The 19,156-nt window shown below is 43.1% G+C and overlaps 1 protein-coding gene across 1 annotated transcript in view; it reads left to right on the top strand.

Moving 5' to 3' along the window:
• LOC124116849 (ADP-ribosylation factor 6) overlaps positions 1 to 19,156 on the top strand; it is a 36,873-nt gene extending 17,717 nt beyond the window's left edge. Inside the window, exons 2-5 of the mRNA XM_046478408.2 lie at positions 4,189 to 4,311; positions 9,600 to 9,703; positions 11,435 to 11,633; positions 12,349 to 19,156. Of these exons, the coding sequence (XP_046334364.1) occupies positions 4,230 to 4,311; positions 9,600 to 9,703; positions 11,435 to 11,633; positions 12,349 to 12,491 (528 nt within the window). The 5' untranslated portion in view covers positions 4,189 to 4,229 and the 3' untranslated portion in view covers positions 12,492 to 19,156. The remainder of the gene's footprint in view (positions 1 to 4,188; positions 4,312 to 9,599; positions 9,704 to 11,434; positions 11,634 to 12,348) is intronic.

Below are 19,156 nucleotides of genomic sequence, written 5' to 3'. Positions count from 1 at the left end.
GGACTAATAAGGGGGAGCCACCTCCTGGCTGGACAATCCCCTGGCCCCACAGTGACTGACAGATGTATAAGACAAGTGTCGTGGCCTGCATGTAGGATGTCTCTGTGTCTACAGCAGGGTACTGAGTCTACTAACATAAGCAGTGTGTAGCCCAGTATGAGTAAGTCTGACCTAGGCGGAGCTGATGACGAGGCGGCAGCAGTTGTCAGGATATCTGCAGTTACGGCACAGCCACATTCCTCGGTGGACACTTGAACCACTGCCGCACACAATATCATAACATGGTATGTGATCATGCAGCTCCCTACAGGAATAGGAAATTCCCTACCATTTATCTGAACGTGTAATGCCAGAATTGAGTAGGTGGTCCTGCAGCAAGAACAATGCTGTGTGTATGATTAGCATGACGTTAAGAGCAAGGTTGGAACATGTTAAACTTCCGATATTTTTTATGATAAGGATTTTGAGAAAATAACTTTCTGCCCTTATCTGACATTATGTTAGGGCGGCCTGTTTTCATTAACACTCAGCTCTATAGAATTGATAAGAGTCCTACTCAAGCAGTCTCTGTGAAGTGTTTGATTGCCAGAGTGGGGTCAAGCTACCACTGGTCTAATGTCCAAGTTTTTGTCACCTGATATTCAGAGTATCTTTCAAACTCAGGGTTCGAAGGTCAGCATATATTCTGGCCCCCTAGATCACTATCATTTGAAGTTAATGAGGAACAGTGATTTTTTTAATCAAGGTTGTTGATGGGTTGGTTGAAAATATGAAGTTTTCAGGTTTTTGAGTGAGTTGGGTATATCACCGCTTTTTTAACAGTATTCCAGTAATATCACGGTGTGTCAGCTTAGGAATGCCCAAAGTGATGCAGCGCTCAGACGTTTACCACTTCGGTGAAACCCACAAGCATGGGTATGGTGCTGACAAACCTATAAATATATTCAGGGCGAACCAGGATTCGAACCCATGATCATAGGTTTCTGGCGTGCCCAAGGGGTGCAACTCTGCACAGCGAATCGCGGCGCCTTAGACGACTGGGCCACCCGTGCCCCCCTCGTCATGCTGAAGACCTGGGTTCAATTCCCGACAAGAGTGTGATGTGTGAAGCCAATTTGAGGTGTCTCCTGCCGTGATATTGCTGGAATATTCGTAAAAGCGGCTTAAAACCATACTCACTCACTCTTTGTAATGGTTAATGTATTCTGGCTTCATGTAGCTCCATAATATAGTAACAAGGATATCAGTACAAATCCAGGGGATTACTTGGCATGTTGATTAATGCCACACACAATATTCCAGCTATTAGACCAGCCTGTAAATAATCGAGTCTGGACCAGACAAGCCAGTGATTGATATTATGAGCAACGATCCAAACTGTTGGGGTGCATTTACACAACCAAGTCGCCGATCTGTACCACCTGGTCCATAAAGTCCCTACTGCAGCCAGCATAGGACCAATTCTAACCTAGAATCAACCTTGACTGCATTTATTCATTGGGGGGTCGATCCCTGACAGTGCCTGCCAGAAGACGTTAAAGGGTGGTATTTGTTGTTGCCCTGCCTGCCACTTTACATTCAGGGGCTAAAACAAGGATTGGTTGGTTTCGGAATCTGTGTACTGTGTCAGATTGGGACATTAATGGTAAACCTCAGCTTATTATCTCAGTCGGATAGCACTATAAAATCAGCTTTAGTCCGGAATAGTGCATGCCACACCAAACCACAAGGCTCGCTAAACCCAAACACAAGCGTGATAACCTCTTTATCATTTACTGTCATTCTCTTAATTCTGTGCTTGGAAATCGCTTTCCCTCTCTCACAAACATTACCTAAACATTGCAAGTTTTCCTGGAATGCACGCATTAATATTTATTACGTCACAGGGTAAGTGATGTGTCAGTCGGACAGTGACAGTAGCCAATATAGTTCCAACTGAAATCTGTTTCTTATACAGTGGCGAAGCAACATATATGCAAAACAAAAATTGTTTTTACTTGCATTTCGCGGCAATCCATCGAACTGTCCACTAGAGTAACTGCCCTTTGTCAAAGGGAAGCTACTCTAACCCTAGTCTATGAGACTAGTCTATCTCCAAAGTTGCTAAAACTTATAAAATGCCTTAGCGACGTCACAGTTAGACACTGATTTTAAGTATATATTAGACTGTTCTTTTGATAATGATAGCAATTATCTCTGTAATGTATTCTGACTCAATTGCCGAATTACAAGGGCGACGCCATGTTTGTTTATAAACACTGAAAGTAGTCCCTACTTGACCTTTGATATTTGCATCTCTATCCACATTTGACCCCAACGGTTATCGTTATTATCCGTTGGCTTTATCCTGCCGAGAAACCTACCCATTATATGATGAATAGAAATAACTGTCAACAGAAACCCAGAGAACGTGTTGCTTTGTACTTTATCAAGGCACATGCGTCAGTCTCAACAATGTTTACAGGCCTGGGCATATGTGTTAATAGTAGCTGTTTCTGGTGTTATCTTGATGATAACAAACAGACAACTATGTCAGGTCATTCTGACAATAACATCATTATCGTAACCATCAGATACATACCATCACTGTCACTGATCAGATCAAGACGCGGACACGATCGTAACTCCCATATTTTAAGGTAGAGTAGAACAGTCATTGTAGAAAGGCTACTTTGTTGAGAGGGGCCCTGTTGTCTTCCATTATTGATTTCAACAGATTTCAAATATTGTCAACATTGCAAGACTTTTGTATCTTTAGGTATATGCGTGGGTTTGAATCCTAGATTTGCCCTGATTATATTTTAAGGTTTGTCAGCACCATGCCGAAGCTTGTTGGTTTCACAATATTGATATGGATTGCTTCAGGCTTTTCTCCCACATCAAGCTGACACCTAGTGTTCCAGTGAAATACTGTTCAAAGCTGTGTTAAACCAAACTTTATACACTTTTACACAACATACTAATTTAAAAAAATCATATGTTAAGGACAAAATATTCTTGGAGGTGTCTTGTTTGCACAATCTTTGATGCAATACTTTGTTAGTTCAGTTTGTGTTAAAGACCACTGACCTGAAGCCCGTGTCTAGTAAATTTTAGCCCAGCTGTCCCTGCAATACTCAAGAGATTGGTCATTTACAGGAGCCCCTGCAGATATGTAGGGTTCTGCTGCTTTGAAACCCAGCTGTGTCCATCTGTTGATGATTTCAGTCTGGCCTGGACCCCCAGCTGAGATAACTTTCATCATTTGTCAAAGTGAATATACAGAAAGCTAGTTCACCATGTTCACCTTCTGTCTGGCAAACAAGCATGAAAATTAGATCTTGGCATTGTTAGCTTACTGTCGGGACCGTGGAGTCTCAAGTACATTAACACAGACAATAGGTTTGTAACACACCCTGGTAACCAAGAAATAAATGACAAGTGGGAGTTGTTTATCATACAATAAAACATTGCAAGGAGAATAAACTATGAGGGGCGCGAGTTAAATTTGGTCTTTCGCATATTCTCACAAGTTTCACGTTGATGATGTGTACCTTTTCTCCCCATACCAATTGTCATATCTCTCCCACTTTTGGGTGCGACTGTTTGGCCATTGCGTTCATCTGTGCTGTCCAACTACATCTCTGGGGACCAACTCGCTAAGACACTTCCCTCTCAAAAGTAACGCTGTCCAACGTCATCAAGTTGTGACCACATGTTCGAATGACGTCATGATAGAACTTTGTTCTTCATTGTTCTTTGCGATTTATCCTAAGCTCCCTTATATAGTCAGAAGAATGCACTGACCGAGTTTCATACATACCCTAGACATAATCATGATAATGAAAATGTTGACCTTGACCTTGTTTTGTTGGTATTGCAAGTGGGTATAGGTTGACCTTGATCCTTGCTTTGTTGGTATTGTTCTCTTCACATTGCAGTTGGTGATGTCTTGACCTTATTTTGTTGAAGTAGTATGTTGACCGTGACCTTGTTTTGTTGAAGTAGTATGTTGACCTTGACCTTGTTTTGTTGAAGTAGTATGTTGACCGTGACCTTGTTTTGTTGAAGGAGTATGTTGACCGTGACCTTGTTTTGTTGAAGTAGTATGTTGACCGTAACCTTGTTTTGTTGAAGTAGTATGTTGACCGTGACCTTGTTTTGTTGAAGTAGTATGTTGACCGTGACCTTTTTTTGTTGGTGTTGCAGGTTGGAGGTGAAAGCTGGGATTGGCCAACTGACCAGCCGGGATGGGGAAGTTATTGTCCAAGGTGTTCGGCAACAAGGAGATGAGAATACTCATGTTGGGGCTTGATGCAGCAGGAAAAACTAGTATCCTTCACGCACAGCACCACGTACATAGACCCGTTGTGAGGAAGTGTGCTCCTGGGGGGGGGTGTTTGTGAAGCCCCTTTGTCATGTTTATGCAGTAAACGCCAGTGATGCAGGAATCCTCTATTTAAACAAGACTAACACATTGATAAAATATCAGACACCCAAAATCAAACCATCTGTGGGCATATATTTGTCAGAAAATGAATGACAGTTGATGTCAGTGTGAAAGAAGTGTTCCTGCATGTTATGCAAGTTACCCTGAAACCAGACAGTTTGTCATGTAGTTAAAACATGGTTGATGCATGTCGTTGTGCTTAGGTCGATGCTCATTGTGTCAATCACTGGATTGTCTGGTCCACAATTATTTACAGACTGCCATCATGTTGCTGAAATATTGCTGAGTGTGGCGTGAAACAACAAATTTAATGAAACAAAACAAGTCGAAAAGAGGCAAGTTTGTATACTATGTAATTAGACATTTGTGTAAGTATTCTAGATGTATGCATGATATATGAGAGGAAGGCCACCATTGACCCCACAGCTCCAATGTTCAAGCATCTCGTCATCCTGTACTGACCCTGTCTGTCTTCTCCTCATTGTGCTGCGAGAACGTGTACGTGTTTGATGAGATACAAAGCCATTACCAGCTCTACTTGGGCTTACTTGGTTTATAACTTAGAGTTATTTAGAGACTTGGATCAACATTTTATTATTTATTTATTCCCAACCTAATTAGAGCTAATGTGTGTTCTGCAGCAAGTTGTTAAGAGTTATGGTGAAAGTTGTGTCGTGTTATCATCATTGTCTGTGCAACAAGGTAAAAACCCAAGGACTTTTTCATGTAAACAATCTTAACTGTTATTCAGATCTAGAAACAAATGATGTCATGTTGTCATCTGTATTGTAGTTCCATAAATGAGCATGATGAGCAAGTTGGGCCAAACTGGTCTGAAAGAATATCAGGTCCTATTTCTCTTTGGTTATTGTTACCTTGCATCTTCTGCCATGACTGCCAGTTCACTTGGACAAATGTGTCTACAGATGTTTCTGCCAGGGTTTTGTAAAGTTTGGAACAGTTATACAGATGAGAGGGGGCACGGGTGGCCCAGTCGTCTAAGGCGCCGCGTTTCGCTGTGCAGAGTTGCGTCCCCTGGGCACGCCAGAATCCTATGATTGTGGGTTCGAATCCCGGTTCGCCCCGATTATGTTTCTAGGTTTGTCAGCACCATGACTCGTGCTCGTGGGTTTCACCGAAGTGGTAAACGTCTGAGACCTGCATCACTTCGGACTTTCCTCCCACATTAAGCTGACACGCCGCGATATAACTGGAATAATTTTAAAAGCGGCGTTAAACCCAACTCACTCACTATACAGATGAGAACATTCCGACTATGGTGCTGTGCTAATCATCAGATCGTTCATATATTGGAGCAGCATGGTATTACCCATGTATGGGTCCATCTGGTCCCGGTTCATATATTGGAGCTGCATGGTATTACCCATGTATGGGTCCATCTGGTCCCGGTTCATATATTGGAGCTGCATGGTATTACCCATGTATGGGTCCATCTGGTCCTGGTTCATGTATTGGAGCTGCATGGTATTACCCATGTATGGGTCCATCTGGTCCTGGTTCATATATTGGAGCTGCATGGTATTACCCATGTATGGGTCCATCTGGTCCCGGTTCATATATTGGAGCTGCATGGTATTACCCATGTATGGGTCCATCTGGTCCCGGTTCATATATTGGAGCTGCATGGTATTACCCATGTATGGGTCCATCTGGTCCTGGTTCATATATTGGAGCTGCATGGTATTACTCATGTATGGGTCCATCTGGTCCTGGTTCATATATTGGAGCTGCATGGTATTACCCATGTATGGGTCCATCTGGTCCTGGTTCATATATTGGAGCTGCATGGTATTACTCATGTATGGGTCCATCTGGTCCTGGTTCATATATTGGAGCTGCATGGTATTACCCATGTATGGGTCCATCTGGTCCTGGTTCATATATTGTAGCTGCATGGTATTACCCATGTATGGGTCCATCTGGTCCCGGTTCATATATTGGAGCTGCATGGTATTACCCATGTATGGGTCCATCTGGTCCCGGTTCATATATTGGAGCTGCATGGTATTACCCATGTATGGGTCCATCTGGTCCTGGTTCATATATTGGAGCTGCATGGTATTACTCATGTATGGGTCCATCTGGTCCTGGTTCATATATTGGAGCTGCATGGTATTACCCATGTATGGGTCCATCTGGTCCTGGTTCATATATTGGAGCTGCATGGTATTACCCATGTATGGGTCCATCTGGTCCTGGTTCATATATTGGAGCTGCATGGTATTACCAATATATGGGTCCATCTGGTCCTGGTTCATGTATTGGAGCTGCATGGTATTACCCATGTATGGGTCCATCTGGTCCTGGTTCATATATTGGAGCTGCATGGTATTACCCATGTATGGGTCCATCTGGTCCTGGTTCATATATTGGAGCTGCATGGTATTACCCATGTATGGGTCCATCTGGTCCTGGTTCATATATTGGAGCTGCATGGTATTACCCATGTATGGGTCCATCTGGTCCTGGTTCATATATTGGAGCTGCATGGTATTACCCATGTATGGGTCCATTTGGTCCTGGTTCATATATTGGAGCTTTATGGTATTACCCATGTATGGGTCCATCTGGTCCTGGTTCATATATTGGAGCTGCATGGTATTACCCATGTATGGGTCCATCTGGTCCCGGTTCATATATTGGAGCTGCATGGTATTACTCATGTATGGGTCCATCTGGTCCCAGTTCATAAATTACAGAAGAAAGAACACATGCAATATTTTGTGTTTGTATCGCAATACAGGAATCATTATTGCAATAACTTACAATACAAAAGTCAGGCCAATAGCCATCACTAAGTATTAGGGGTGAAACGATACATCGGTGCACCGCTGCTGGAATATTGCTAAAAGCGCCATAAAACCTCACTCACTCACTCACTCACTCACTCACTCACTCACTCACTCACTCACTCACTCACTCTCACTCACTCACTCACTCACTCACTCACTCACTCACTCACTCACTCACTCACTCACTCACTCACTCTCTCACCTGTGGTGGGCTTCATTGTGCTGGGAGTGGTGTGTGTTGTATTTCACATGGGAGTTTGTCATTACATTCTTTATCATGTGTTTATATTTTATAGATATCGTCTATTCTATTAGTTCCTCATACTCAACACAGTAGCTACAGGCAATGTAAGAACTGTTACTGCTGATGTGCTTGACGGAAGATTAATGACATTGATGGGAGCCAAGTGACACTAGGTACATGCCTGATAGTGATACATGTCTCATGCACGCAGGTCACAGAGACACCTCAACCAGACTACGACAGCCTGTCTGGTTATGTCGCTTCAAGAAGTGTCACCTCCCACCTGTCTTTGTAGTGCATGTTTTTGAGGTTGATATTAAGTACTTTAGAAAGAGGTATTGGGAGGACTTGTCTGTGTGTACAATACATTTCTTGTTTCTGTGCAGTGAAGACCATGCCGAAAAACAGCAACGTGTTGATATGACTCAAGGTCAGAATTGCTGAGTTGTGTTTTCAGATTATTTGCCTAAGCTGCAGTCCTGCCACAAGATTAGTATCTGTACACACATTCCAACCGATGGCGTTTATTTAATACTCAGTTAAATGAAAACATCATGAATGGTTGATGCAGTGTTTGAAATAAGGCTTGAAGTCAAGAGGTCCTGTCATAGCCCTTCTGTTAAATGTTTCACGTAACTCACAGACAAAACACCATGGACATAATGAAGCGTGTTAACATGTGTAGAGAAAGGAGGTTGAAGATTATATTCAGTCAATATTATATTCAAACACTGCATCCATAGATTTCACACTTATCTCCTCCAAGTGTTTTTATGATGGATTATCTCCCTTTGATTGAGCATATGCTAAAGCATTTCGTCTTCTTACATATGGAACCCATGCTACTTCCCTAACAACTGTCCGAGACATCCACAGAAACCAAGGGTTGTTGCATCAGGACACTTTCCTCCTCCTCCTCCCCCTCCTCCCCCTCCTTTCTCTTCTCCCCCCCCCCCCCCCCCCCCCCCCCCCCCCCCATACCCCACTCTCCCCTCCCCACCCTCCCCCTTCCTTCCAGTGTGCTGCAGGGCTCCTTCCATCTAATCTGGGTCACATGGTTGTTTTGTGAGTGAACCTCACTGTATGGGTAGCACAAGTCTGTGTGAATCTACTTCCTCGTTTTGTAGGATTCAGGAAGTAACTTTGTGTGTGAAAATAACTGATTCTCTCAGTGTAGTGTTGATGATTCATGTTTTACTTTCCGTCTGCGGAATGACGCAAATTATTTTATCCTTCGGCAATGTTCAGGTTTAATCATCACAGTTAGTTGTCAATCTGGTTGGATCTCATATCCAGAAGTTTTTTCATCAGTTATGTCATGATCAGACACAGTATCAAGCTTTGCCCCCCACCCCCTTCTTGGTTCTCATGCAAGGACAGTAACCGTGACAACAGGACCTTATTTTAAGAACTGGAAAAACTTGGTTTTTAAATTGTTATATAAATCGTTTGCTTATAACATATATTTATTCCGATACTGATGATACGTGTGTTGTCAAGATTGTGTTGTATCAGGATGACTACACATTGGAGGAGCGAGACCCGCATCACCATGTGGTAACCGACCTGTGAGAATAGTAGAAAAGGTCTTCAGCAACCCATGCAGGCGACTATGCTTGTCGTAGGAGGCGACTAACAGGATCTGGTGGTCAGGGTCACTGACTTGGTTTATGCATGTTATCATATCCCAATTGCATTGATCGATGTCTGTCACTGGATTGTCTGGTCCAGACTCGATTATTTACAGACCGCCAACATATAGCTGGAATATTGCTGAGTGTTGCGTTAAACAACAAACACACAAACAAAACAAAACCATAAGGGAACCCCATTTTGTTCACTGACCTGGTGTTGTATAAGGATGATGACACATTGTAGGCGTGACACACCCATCACCATGTGATCACTGTAGGGTTACCCCATTGGGTGAAATCCCTTCCACAACAAAGCTGTGGTAATGAATGGGTCGGGGGTATCTGTTGTGATAGACTGGGTGTGTGGTACACTGTGTAGTCCAGGAGGGAATTACGCATGTTGCAGTAGTTCTGTATTCCATATAATATATTGTCGTCTCCAAGACTTGATGTTCTGAAGTCCTTGACCGTGTCCCCAGCTGTGCTATACAAGTTGAAGTTAGGCCAGTCAGTCACCACCATCCCCACAGTCGGCTTCAACGTGGAGCAAGTCAACTACAAGAATGTCAAGTTCAGTGTCTGGGTAGGTACACGATACAGTACGTATCACCTTGGTGAGGGGATGATGCCAAGAGTATCACAATAGCGAGGTGACACTATAATATGTATGTATCATGATAGTGAGGTCACGATATGATATGTATGTATCACGATAGTTAAGTCATGATATGATGTGTACGTATCACGATAGTGAGGTCACAATATGATATGTATATATCACGATAGTGAAGTCACGATATGATATGTATGTATCACGATAGTGAGGTCACAATATGATATGTATATATCACGATAGTGAAGTCACGATATGATATGTACGTATCACGATAGTGAGGTCACGATATGATATGTATGTATCACGATAGTGAGGTCACAATATGATATGTATATATCACGATAGTGAAGTCACGATATGATATGTACATATCATGAAAGTGAGATCACGATATGATATGTATGTATGACAATAGCGAGGTCACGATATGATGTATCTCAATAGTGAGTTCACAATATGATATGTATGTATCATGATAGTGAGGTCACAATATGATATGCATCACAATAGCGAGGTCACAATATGATATGTATCTCAATAGTGAGTTCACAATATGATATGTATGTATCACTATAGTGAGATCACAATCTGATACGCATCACAATAGCGAGATCATGATACGATAGACATGATGATGCAGATAGAATGACATAGCCGTAGTCATGGTAATGCTGTGTTGGACTGAGTGCACACAACCAGCCACAATTTGGGTAACAGGCAGGTATGTCATGTGACATGTCGTCCGATAGTCTTATCCAAACTGGTTGATGCGTCAGTGAATTGCCCCACCCCTGAGCCATCACAGGATTCGCTGGATTCCGATCCCTGCGGCTGATCCTTGGTCCATCAGCACCTCATCCTTCTGGCCTATTGGGGGCGGTCGGGGTGTCTCGTCATATTCACTCACTCACTCACTCTGGTCAACAACAACCTGCACAACGTTTGGCTGACAACACACATCAATGTGTGTGATTCTAGTTAGACAAATAGAAGCGGAATTAACCCCACGCTCTCATGCCACTGTTTCCTTACTCTTCCTCTGTTGTCTCGGGATCGGGTGAACAGAAGCAATACTGTAAATCTTGAAATTAATGCAAGTGTGAATTAAATGCGAAAAATGTGAGTTGCCTTTGTTCGCAGTAATTAAGGTTCTATCTCCAAAACGACTATCAACAATAAAACAACCTTACTGTACACTTTGGACCGGTGAAGATTCCGGGGTAGAATAGGTCTTCAGCAACCCATACTTGCCGTAAAAGGCGACTATGCTTGTCGTAAAAGGCGACTAACGGGATCGGATGGTCAGGCTCGCTGACTTGGTTGATACATGTCATTTGTCCCAATTGCTTAGATCGATGCTCATGATGTCAATCACTGGATTGTCTGGTCCCGACTTGAATATTTTACAGACCACCGTCATATAGCTGGAATATTGCTGAGTGCGGCGTTAAATAAAAAAACATACAAATACTGTACACTTTGCATAGCGGAAATAGCAACTAGAATGGGAATGATGTCTTTCATGATATTACTTGACTTAGAGACTACAGGTGAGTTCAACACAACTTTGCCAGTGTAGTAGTAGATTAATCTTGTCATACAGGATATGGTGTAGCCGATGTTGAGGTGGGGTAGCCTCATGGTCATGGTGTTTCCCTCGCGGCGGTGTCTCAGAGTGTGTGTTGCGTTGTGTTGCAGGATGTTGGGGGGCAGGACAAGATACGACCTCTATGGCGGCACTACTTCACAGGAACACAAGGTCTCATTTTCGTGGTGGACTGCGCTGACAGGGACCGTATTGACGAGGCCAGACAGGAGCTGCATCGCATCATCAACGATCGCGAGATGAGAGACGTCATTATTCTGATATTTGCTAACAAACAGGATCTCCCAGATGGTAAGATTTAAGGCAGTGGTGTTTAAGGAGATCCTTTAGAGAGAATGCTACGTGTAGAGATCCTTTGGGCTGAGCTATATAGAGAGATTGTTTGGGCTAAGATATATAACAAGATCCGTTAGGTTGAAATATAAAGAGATCCTTTTGGCCTCGATATATAGGGAACCCCTTCAGCTTGAGATATATAAAGATCCTTTAGTTTGAGATATATTGTGAGATCCTTTTGGCAAAGAGATATATGAGGAGATCCATGTGGCCGAGAGAGATGTATATATAGGGAGATCTTTTTTGCTAAGAGTTATGTACAGAGATACTTTTGGCAGACTGATGAGTGTTAGAGAGATACAGTGCCAGAATGTTAAGTTCCGGGATATGACAATATGTTGATGGAGCAGTTATGTTGCAGTACATTTTGTCAAGTATGATGCCTATCGGTAAAGTTTTGCGGAACCCTTTGTGGAACCCGTTTCATAAATATGTCAATATATAAAGTGGGACCATACTCAATGTACCATACCTAGCAGTCAAAGCCATGTCAGTGTACAGTGCTTCCTTACTTCCCTGTCAGTGTAGACTGGAGCATCATGGAAGAAACTGCAGTGACTTAACTCATACTCCAGTAGATTGTACAAAACAAACAAGGCACTGAATGGGATCACAACAGTATCTGTAGCAAACCAATAGCCAGTCAACTAACATGTGTTTGTTGTTGCAGCTATGAAGCCACATGAAATTCAAGAGAAGCTAGGATTAACACGAATACGTGACCGCAACTGGTATGTTCAGCCAGCGTGTGCGACAACGGGTGACGGACTGTACGAGGGCCTCACATGGCTCACTTCCAACCACAAGTCTTGATTGAGGCTGGGCACATAGCACCAGTCTGTTTTATATTACAAACTCTTCAAAACATACTGACAAAACAGATACAGTGGACAGACCCACCGTCGTGGGATGCTGGCTGACCTGTAGCCAGCTGTGGACATTCATGCAAGTCACCTGTGCATAGACGCTGACCGTGACAACCTTCAGGCCCTATTGGACGCTGCTCATGCAGGCTTGTCACATGGGATTTATTTCTGTTTTTTACGGTGCTTCATTTGATCTTGTAAAAAGTGTTGAAAGGGGCCAGAGTGTATATTTTGCAAGTAGACTTTTTGTATACTTCCGACTTATTTGCCTCTCTGTACAGTTAAAATGCATGTGGCCATTTCGGCACAAGTACCTGATGCTGGACTGTAGTAACACTGCATGGTTTCTCTAATTCTCCCAGGTAGTCAAGTAGCCCCAGGATGTCCATATCACTCACGTTACATTCGTATATTTATTCGTTGCGTCGACCTGTTGGGAAAGACAACCTTCCATGGAGCGTGAAGACGATGATGCAGCATGGCCTGTTATCTCGACAAACTCGTATCACCTCAGACATATCGTCACACTAACTTCTCCAGTTTTCTATTGGTTAGGAAAGAGTTTTGTATGTTTTTGTGTGAAATTATCAGCTTCTTCGAGATCTCATCCGCTGAAATACTATACAAGGCTTGGAGGCGAATCAGCACAACTACCCCAGCAGGAGATGTCTAATATTTACCAATACAACAAGACTGCGTGTGAATCCCTGTTTTATCATTTGTAATTCAGAATGAACTCTACCATCTGTCATTTTTGGACACACTAGAACTTATCTGTATATAAGAAATTTTAGAGATTATGTTATGTTTTTCACTTGTAAAGCAAACTGTTTAGCTACACATACAAGATATTAGTATTGCATATCTGATTTTGTCTGTGAATAATAAAGACACTGTCACCTCTATTTGCACACTATGTATCCATCAACAGTATCCAGAGTTCAACAGAAGATGATGTTTTCTTATCCATGGAGCTTTTGTGGTCTGAAGGTATTTTCTGAGTATACATTTCTTATATCTACTTCAAGGCAGATATTACAAATGTATTTGTTTCTCTCTTTTTGGGGGTAGATACAAGCAGCTTTTAGTTTCCTCAAGTCAACACTTTCTATTTTACATCAGCCTTCCCCTCACACTCATCCGTTTCGCATGTTCAACACACATCTTTGCTAAAAGTATTTGCATTACACTTGACGTATTCGTTAACACACAGACCTCGTCACCATCTTGATCTGTGTTTGGTGCAAGATGTAGAAAGCTGATAATGGTCACATGTGTCATGGACAGTTCCCTTGGTGACCCACATGTGATGACCATCATGGAAAATAACCTGCAGCTGTGTCTGGTGTCCGTCTAGACACTGTCCTGGTGCTGTGTCTTGTGTCCATCTAGACACTGTCCTGGTGCTGTGTCTGGTGTCCATCTAGACACTGTCCTGGTGCTGTGTCTGGTGTCCATCTAGACACTGTCCTGGTGCTGTGTCTGATGTCCATCTAGACATTGTCCTGGTGCCGTGTCTGGTGTCCATCTAGACATTGTCCTGGTGCTGTGTCTGGTGTCCATCTAGACACTGTCCTGGAGCTGTGTCTGGTGTCAATCTAGACACTGTCCTGGTACAGTGTCTGGTGTCCGTCTAGACACTGTCCTGGTGCTGTGTCTGGTGTCCATCTAGACACTGTCCTGGAGCTGTGTCTGGTGTCCATCTAGACATTGTCCTGGTGCTGTGTCTGGTGTCCATCTAGACACTGTCCTGGTACTGTGTCTGGTGTCCGTCTAGACACTGTCCTGGAGCTGTGTCTGGTGTCCACCTAGATATTGTCCTGGTGCTGTGTCTGGTGTCAATCTAGACACTGTCCTGGTGCTGTGTCTGGTGTCCATCTAGACATTGTCCTGGTGCTGTGTCTGGTGTCCATCTAGACACTGTCCTGGTGCTGTGTCTGGTGTCCATCTAGACACTGTCCTGGTGCTGTGTCTGGTGTCCGTCTAGACACTGTCCTGGTGCTGTGTCTGGTGTCCATCTAGACATTGTCCTGGTGCTGTGTCTGGTGTCCAACTAGACACTGTCCTGGAGCTGTGTCTGGTGTCCACCTAGACATTGTCCTGGTGCTGTGTCTGGTGTCCGTCTAGACATTGTCCTGGTGCTGTGTCTGGTGTCCGTCTAGACACTGTCCTGGTACAGTGACTGGTGTCCACCTAGACATTGTCCCGGTGCTGTGACTGGTGTCCACCTAGACACTGTCCTGGTACTGTGTCTGGTGTCCATCTAGACACTGTCCTGGTGCTGTGTCTGGTGTCCATCTAGACACTGTCCTGGTACAGTGACTGGTGTCCACCTAGACATTGTCCTGGTGCTGTGTCTGGTGTCCATCTAGACACTGTCCTGGTGCTGTGTCTGGTGTCCATCTAGACACTGTCCTGGTGCTGTGTCTGGTGTCCACCTAGACATAGTCCTGGTACAGAGACTGGTGTCCACCTAGACATTGTCTTGGTGCTGTGACTGGTGTCCATCTAGACACTGTCCTGGTGCTGTGACTGGTGTCCATCTAGACACTGTCCTGGTGCTGTGTCTGGTGTCCGGCTAGACATTGTCCTGGTGCTGTGTCTGGTGTCCACCTAGACATTGTCCTGGTGCTGTGTCTGGTGTCCGGCTAGACATTGTCCTGGTGCTGTGTCTGGTGTCCACCTAGACATTGTCCTGGTGCTGTGTCTGGTGTCCACCTAGACACTGTCCTGGAGCTGTGTCTGGTGTCCACCTAGACATTGTCCCGGTGCTGTGTCTGGTGTCCACCTAGACATTGTCCTGGTGCTGTGTCTGGTGTCCATCTAGACATTGTCCTTGCGCTGTGTCTGGTGTCCACTTAGACATTGTCCTTGCGCTGTGTCTGGTGTCCACCTAGACATTGTCCTGGTGCCGTGTCTGGTGTCCATCTAGACATTGTGCTTGCGCTGTGTCTGGTGTCCACCTAGACATAGTCCTGGAGCTGTGTTAGGTTCAAGGTGACCTTCAAGTGACATGAGTTACTGACAATGTCCTGTAGTTGCTTGGTAATGTTCCAGACATTGTCCAGTACCTGTACAAGGGTGATTTGGTGAATTTAAGACTCTTGTATTGCACAGACACTATTTTGTACATTGTGTCCTGAGCTTGTTACAGTGTTGGTTGGTGAACGTCCAGACACTTGTATGTTAAGGAGTGTACGGTACAACATGACATTTTTTATAATGATCTTGAACAGACACTGTCTTTAATTACAAGGTGGCCTGTTTCGAAACACTTTTATGTCACAGACATTGTCTTATGACAATGTCTGGTACAAAATGAATTGGCTGCTTGGTGATCCTCCAGACACTGTCTTGTAGTACAAGGTGACCTGGATGCTTGATGACCTTCCAGAGACTTGTGTCCAGACACTGTCATGTCGCTGCTTGTAGTTCCCCCTCATCACCCGGTGGCTTGCCGGTCTGTCTTCCACCACCGCTGCAGTATGATGAGAGCCAGTGAGAGTCAGTGTGTGTCTGTGTGTTTGTGAGGGACCTACACAACATCCTGTAGACGTGAACAAGAAGTCGTTTCTTGTACACACTCAGATCAATGTTTGTAGACCATGGTATTCCTAAAGCAGAACTTGTATGTGAAATGTGATGTATGTATAGGATAGATCATGCCTTCTGTACACCTAGAACTTAATATATTACCCATGTTGAAAAGGCTAGATGAGGACTCAGGGCATACCTTTCTGTAAACCGGCTCATAGTGCTTACCTTCATTCCATGCTTTCCTTGTAGCGATGGACATAGAATTGTTCTCATCAGATTGATGTGCCTGGCTTTTAGAGGCAGGCTGCTTGACAGTGACAGCTGTCTGCGTGCGTGTCCGTTGTTTCGCTGAATTGAGATTAGACCTCCAGTTGTTGCCTCTGTCCCTATGTTGTTAGGTTTTCAGATAACCAAGTCGATTCAGACACATTTGCTAACTTAACATATGCATATTTTGTGCCTCTCCAGAACGAAGCAACGTACAGAATGTCTGTTTTTGTACCATGTATATAGCTGGCTTCCTACTCAAGAAGCTTCTGTTGTCATTGTAACCAAACAGTTTTAAATAAGTGATTTGTTTTAATAAGTGATTTGTTTAGGTTAGGTTTAAAACATTCTTGCTTATGATGATATTTTTGTGAAACGGCAGTGTTTTATATTTGGAAAACCGATCGATGTCATCCCAGTATTTCAGGATTTCGTGTGATGGCTACGTGTCTCTGTGTCCAGCTCAAGGAAATGTGTTTGATTTGAAGCTGGCCACCAAGGGTATTAATAATCTGTACATTTTAATGAAACTGATTTGTAAATGTGTGATTCTGTGAGTGGTAAGTGTGTCGATTGGTTGGTCTTTAGATATTGTTATCTGTTACTCTTTTAGCATATATATGTGTGGTGTTAGCAGCCGACTGCATGCATCTGTAAGGGGTGGAGATATACAGTGATACGACATCGTACCGCAATACATGGTTGATGGTAGGTGCCTCGTCTTGAAATTTGATACAGCGATGCCTGTTACCTGGGATTATGCTGTTTCAAGTGAAATCATTTTTGTATTGAGCTACAAGTGTCTTTTGATACCAAATATTTCACCCTGAACGGATAAAAATGATTCAAGATGAACGGATAAAAGTAATTAGTTTGAAGTCTGGAAAGTATAACTGCAGCATTGTTCGATGAATGATGAGGTTCTATTATTGACCAACATCAGCAAGTTTCATGCGAATTACGAAATTCCCTATCCATCTCCTACAAAATCAAAATCCTGTTATTTCTCTAAGTATGGAAACTGTATCTGATGATTAATCAAGGTTAAGATTAGGGCTTGGTAATAAAGGAAAATGTGTAAAGTGGAGAAATATACTTTGTATGATGCAGCTTGTATGGCAATACGTGTCGTATCACGCCCCTTGTGTCTGTGATGGACAACACGGATCTAGACTAGCATGTTTGTTTGTCAGAGGTGTCCAGGGCATATTTATACAATTATTAATGAATGTTTATTACGACGTTGCATACCTGTTGTTATTACCAGAGTAAAAGCTAGATTACAAAGGAGACTGTAGTCGGAGAGTAGACATACCCGTTGGAAGACAGGTGAGAGAATGTATGACATCACACAAGTATCCTTAGCCCCCACCACTGTAGCCTTCTGTATGTTAGTCACAGAACAAGGAGTCCAACTACAGCTCTGCCTCAGTACCATAGCCAGGATGATATCCTCATTATAGCCTTTCTGTAAGACATTATTACCAAACTGTGTTGTCGCTATGACAAGACTTGGTATATGTTATCTGTTGGGCATTATGTGATGATCTGGGCCATATGAGGTTTGTGTAGATAAATTAAATGAAATTATTCAAATATTTGAAGAGGATGATGGCCGAACATTTTTGTAGCAGCTGGACAGATGATAAGCAACTGTTCAGGATTTGATACAAGATGACATCAGATGATGACATTGGGGGATATAGCAAATATACAACTGAGCTTCTGCTAGAGATCAATATATCTTATTATTCCAGAGGGGACTGAATGTGACTTGGAGCTGTCCTATGAACAGTATTCAGTATTGCAATCGAGGAGATGTTTTTTCAGCTCTATTTGAGTTGGTCTTGACATGAAATAATTCATTAAGTTACATAGTACTCTGAGGTTTGTTTCGGTATCAGATTTCCTGGTATACCTAACACAAGTTCAGTAGTATTGATCTCTTGTTTATATACCTGGAGTCATGTTGGAAAATGATTCACTGTTTATAAGCAATGTGTTGATTGCTGTTGACACTGATTTCAGCTGTTTACTCTTGATTCAGCTGTTGTCACTCGATTCAGCTTTTGACACCTGATTTAGCTGTTGAAGCTCGATTCAGCTTTTGACACTAGATTTAGCTGTTGACGCTCGATTCAGCCGTTGTTGGCAATGCAAGCCCAACTGTCATTCTTTAGCTACGATCAGTCCTGCAGTTAAACTCAGATATCGTTCGAAGTAAGCTTAACTCAGTTCATCCTATCCTGTCAAGCTAAAGTCAGGGCCTGCAATGGGCAGTTCACAAGCGCGCTTGTTATCTCTTGCTTTCTGTTGAGCTCAGTCCTACCATAAGGCACAAACTTGGGGAGGAGGAGGAGGAGGTACATTTGTCGTTTCCTATGTCAACATTGCATTTCATAAGTCAAGATTAATATCTTCAGCTTCAGATTGTCAATATTGAAATAATTTGCTCTGCATCAACTTGTTTCAATTATCATCTTCAGAATTAACTGATAAAAAACCGATGCTGTGTTTTGAACATTAAAAACGTTTTGGAAGAATTTCTTGTGTGGATAGTTGTGTGAGTTTAGTCCCTGTCTAACTAAGCCCTACTACTAACTACTACTAGGAAGGTCACTTCATCTGGTTGGCTGTGGGCCTGGGTCCGCTCTTCCTGTGGCAGGTTCTTGTAGACAGGGGTATCCCTGGTACACTCCATGGAGGTGTAGTGTATAAACGTTGGTGATCCACCCCCAGACTCTGTAAATACTGGCCTGTTCATTTCACCAACATTTTATACTCCTAAATAAACACAGATTCAATCAG

The sequence above is a fragment of the Haliotis rufescens genome, unplaced genomic scaffold (assembly GCF_023055435.1).
Source record: "Haliotis rufescens isolate VD_foot unplaced genomic scaffold, xgHalRufe1.0.p SCAF_6, whole genome shotgun sequence".
Lineage (NCBI taxonomy): Eukaryota > Metazoa > Mollusca > Gastropoda > Lepetellida > Haliotidae > Haliotis > Haliotis rufescens.
The sequence above is the reverse complement of the archived record's forward strand: the minus strand, read 5'-3'. Positions and strand labels throughout refer to the sequence as shown.